The sequence below is a fragment of the Ziziphus jujuba genome, chromosome 1 (assembly GCF_031755915.1).
Source record: "Ziziphus jujuba cultivar Dongzao chromosome 1, ASM3175591v1".
Lineage (NCBI taxonomy): Eukaryota > Viridiplantae > Streptophyta > Magnoliopsida > Rosales > Rhamnaceae > Ziziphus > Ziziphus jujuba.
The window spans coordinates 30,483,140-30,487,617 of NC_083379.1; the positions used below are offsets into that span (position 1 = coordinate 30,483,140).

Here is a 4,478-nt window from a genome sequence, read left to right on the forward strand (position 1 = left end):
TAAAAAATTGTAGCACAATGCACATGAATTTATTAAAAGTTTTATATAAATAGTAGTTTTGGTTTTTTACATTTAAATAGATAACTCTCCTCTTTAATTTGAAGTATTTATTGAATTTATGATAAAAGTATTGTAGCTCTTTAAAATATGAAAGTTTTTAAAAGGCTTGTTTGGAGATGCGCTAATGTAAAATCGAGTTGCTCAAGAGATTGCTTCATATGCAGTATCTTTACATGATTTTCAATCCTGGCTGAAAGTTGTCCTAATTGGCCTATGTCTTCTATTCAGGATGATATTTGTATTGTTGTTCTTTAATTAATATATCTCTTCTGTTTTCACCAAAAAAAAAAAAAAAAAAAAACAAAAAAAAAAAAAAACAAAAAAGGTTATATTGATTATTTATGACAGGCACATCACATGATAAATGGAAGAGAGAAAAATCAGGAAAAACAAATCAAATGACGAGCAAAAATTATCATGAGAAAAATGCAAAATTGCTATATATGATTGAAGACCAGAAAATAATACTATTAATTGCTTATTGTTCTTCATTAATTAATTTTTCATTTATTCGCAAAATTAAGTACATATCAAAAGCCTTTATTAAGTCTGTATATATTAAAACTATATATAGAAACTATTCATATCGTGCCAGCATCTGGTGAATTGGGCCTCCTCTCTATGCTCCCCATGTGCGCGAAGCTACAAAAACATACATAAAAATTGATCAACTACATTAACAGGTACAGTAAATAAATTCTAAGCAAATATATTATTTTTGTTATTTTATTTTAATGGGTTCAACTAGAAAGTTTCAAAGAGAATAATAAAAAAAAAAAAAAATACATAAAGCATTGAAAATTTACGGTAATCAACTTTGAAAAGTATTTATTTATGCTTGTTAATAATAAAGTTTGACAAACCTGTTTGAGAAAGAACCCAGTTGGAATCAGCTCCAACATGCCAAGCAAAGTAGCCAAGCAACCCTTTTCCTTTAGCATAAGAAACCTTGGTAGACACACTCTGCGTGTCATCGTATCCAATCCATGTCGTCCCTGAATAAGCATAGTCCGTAACCACAGTTCCGTTGTACACGGCCGTCGCTTCATTTTGGCTTATAAAGGTCCTGATCTGACCGTAACCAATGCCGCCTGATATCGCCGACCCATTAGCCGGAGCAAAAAGTCCATGGTTATTCGAGTTCACCAAACGCCATGCATAGCCATAGAAAGGAAGGCCAAGGACTATCTTCCTAGCAGCCACGCCGGACTGAATCCAATCGCTGATTCCGGCATCCCCGTTGACCTGACCGGAAGCTCCACTGTATAATGCAGCCGGGGGAGCGGTGAAGTTTGGCGACCAGCCGGGGCCATAGAAGTCATAGCTCATGACGTTGATCCAATCCAAGTTGTCTGATACAGACTGGACAGGATAATTCAATGAGTCGCCATAGTTGGAGGAGCGAAAGACTGCCGCAGTTAGAAGCAATGTCGGCTTACCGGAAATCCTGGCTTCGTTGGCGATGGCGGTTCTCCATTCGTTGAGGAGAGTACCGAAGTTGGTGTAATCGACCGCCGTATCCAAGTTCTCCCAGTCGAGGTCGAGGCCGTGGAAGTTGTTGGACCTTGCTAGGTTTATGGAGGAATCGATGAATGATTTTCGCCTGCTGGCTTGGCTTGCCATGGAAGAAAAAGCAGCTTTAATAATATTAGCAGCCTCTTCATTAGCGCCTCCTCCGCCGATGGATAAAAGGGTTTTCACATTAGGATTCTTCTGTTGGACGGTCTGAGTGAAGTTTTTGAATTGTGCTTCGTTTGCTGAAGAAATGGTGACTTGGTAGGTGATGTTATTGAGGTCGGCGAAGGCGCAGAAAATGTGGGTGAAAAGGGTTGAATCAATGCTGGAGACTGGGAATTCACTGTCTGGAAACCAGTAGACTGCTTTTACGTTGGCAGTTTGGCCGGCACACGAGTGGAGGCCAAGAAAGAAGAAGAAGATGGAAAACAGAAATGGTGAGGCTTTGGAAGCCATGGTTGCAGAAGATTAAAGAAATCGGAAATAGTCTTTCTGTTTCCTTGATAATTAAATCTGCTATACATATACATATATATATGATATTATATGTACATATTTCACATTTACAAGTTACACATACATGTCAAAATCTTTGCCTAGGATGATGATATAATTATTATTATTATTTGGGTAATATAAGATGATGATATCGTGGTGGATGTAGTTACGTGCTATATTATAATTTGAAGTTTCAACTTAGAGAAATTAGTTAACATTTTTTTTTTTCCCTATTTTTGTTGGAGTGAAAATTTGGTTACTGTTGATGGAGGAATATGCAGAAAGAGGTCATTAGTATTAATATAGAGCGGTTCAAGAACTTTAATTTGGCGAGCTGATTCATTGCCATGTGTGTAAGATAGATTTTATTTTATATACATGTCAGGGTCAGGGTCAATGGGTCAATGGCCCAGTTTGCAGTAATAAAATATTTCTGGTCTAAATTGTCAGCTGGGAAATTATCTCTTAAAGGAAAAAGGGTCTCTGTTTTTATTTTTTAATTTAAAAAATGGATAAAATCCATTGTTAATTGTGAGATGAAAAAAATAAAAGTCTAGGAAATTATGAGTACCTCTATTGCCGTACCGTTTGATATACGGACCTTTTGAGTCCACAAATTGCAGAGCGTAGTGATCTCTGTCTTCCCACGCCTAAAAGATTCTTGTTTCTTTTACATTTTTTAAATAATTTTTGTTATATTAGCAAGCGCAATAATGACCAGAATAAAAAAAACACCGAATAGCTTATGCCCTAACTAATCCAATAGTAATGAAAGTTCTAGCATTGAAGAATTTGCTGCTAAAATTGTTGTTTACTAACCATGAGCACTTTGGATGATTAGTCATGTAATCTCGTTTAAATTTCAATTTTTATATTTTTCATAAATAAAAATGTTCAAATTTTCATATATTTTGTCTATCAATAATGCTACATATATAAAAATAAAAATATGTTAAGATGTTATTAATTGGCACATTCATATTCCCTAAATATGGATGAGTAAATTTTTAAATAGAAAACTAATTAAATATTATTATATTTTTTGCGGCATCATTTAATCAATAAATTTTGTAAATATTTTGATAAGTCTTACATTATCATTTGTTGTATACATATTTAAAAAACAATATAGAACAAACAAGTAGAGAGAGAAAATATAATGGGAGAAAATAGAGAAAGAAAAAAAATAATATAGAATCAAGACGGAGGAAGAATTTGTAGTGAAAAGGTGAATGAAATAATTAGAGAGATAAAGGAGAGAAAAAATAGGTTTTAAGTTAATTTTAAATTTTAAAAAAGTATTGACAGGGGTAAATTTAATGGGAGGGATCTCATTTCACCAACCAAACACCACTTAAAATTTTGCAATCTTTTGTTAATTACATCATCAAATTACGCCGTTTAAAAAAAAAATAAAAAATAAATAAAGAAGTTTATAGAACTTTTAGTCTTCCAAGAAGTTTGAATATGATACTTGATTTTAGGTTACATGGTCCGGAAGGCATTGGTCTCCACATAAAAATTATTCCTTTCCGTAATCCCAACTCACAAATTTTAGGACCCACTATATCAATGGGTTACAGGTGATTCCGCTGGTAATTTAGCTTTGATCCTCCTACATTTATTTTAGAGCGGTTCTTTACATATGAGTATGACCATTGTTTCTCTTTGCATTAATTTTTATTTAATTTTTCAAAAAGTTCTTAGTTATATAAGATAAAATATTTAGTTTTATAGTATTAAACATTATTTAAATATTTGATTAGAATAGATTGTTTAAACGCTTTGTAGACTCCAACCGAACAATACTGAGATGTTCATAAATACAAATCAACCGAAATATAAAGATATATTCAGCGCTAATACAAAAAGAACATACCTAAAGGAGGTTTAAATATCCTTTAAACATATTTTGCTGTCAATTTTTTTTGAATAAACATGTTTAAAGTTAAAATATTTTGTTGATTAAATCCTTTCCATTAAATATAATTATATTTAAAATTTATATAGTTAAATCAATTAAAGCTTTTTATTTCTACCATGAAAAAATATGTAACATGATGCGAATCCGTCTGAGCCCATACAGCCGACAACCTGCTGGGGTGCCGATCCGATATGGATGAAGACCGGGCCGATCACTAGAGCTCAAATCAAGAGGTTTACGGAAAACCTTGCTGCCTTTATCCAGGGAGTAATTCATTCTCAAAAGAGCTTGTCCATACCCGAAAATTCAAGACCTGTTTTGAGCATACAAGTGGTGGAAGTCGATACAGACCCGGGTAGCGGTTTTGGTACATTCAAGGAGTCCGGGCAGCATGAATTGGGTCCAATGCATCATGGATTCAATACATATATTTAAGAGGATATGGAATCAAGTCAAGGCAGATTCAAACCCATCCAAAAAG

The 4,478-nt window shown here is 33.6% G+C and overlaps 1 protein-coding gene across 1 annotated transcript; it reads right to left on the minus strand.

Annotated features, from left to right (window-relative positions):
• Positions 1-507: 507 nt before the first annotated feature.
• On the minus strand, positions 508-2,089 carry LOC107427075 (class V chitinase). Its single transcript, XM_016037415.4, has 2 exons — positions 924-2,089; positions 508-702 (listed from the first exon to the last, which is right to left on the minus strand). The coding sequence occupies exons 1-2, from the start codon at positions 2,029-2,031 to the stop codon at positions 680-682; spliced, it is 1,131 nt and encodes a 376-aa protein (XP_015892901.3). The 5' UTR covers positions 2,032-2,089; the 3' UTR covers positions 508-679.
• Between the last annotated feature and the right edge of the window lie 2,389 nt (positions 2,090-4,478).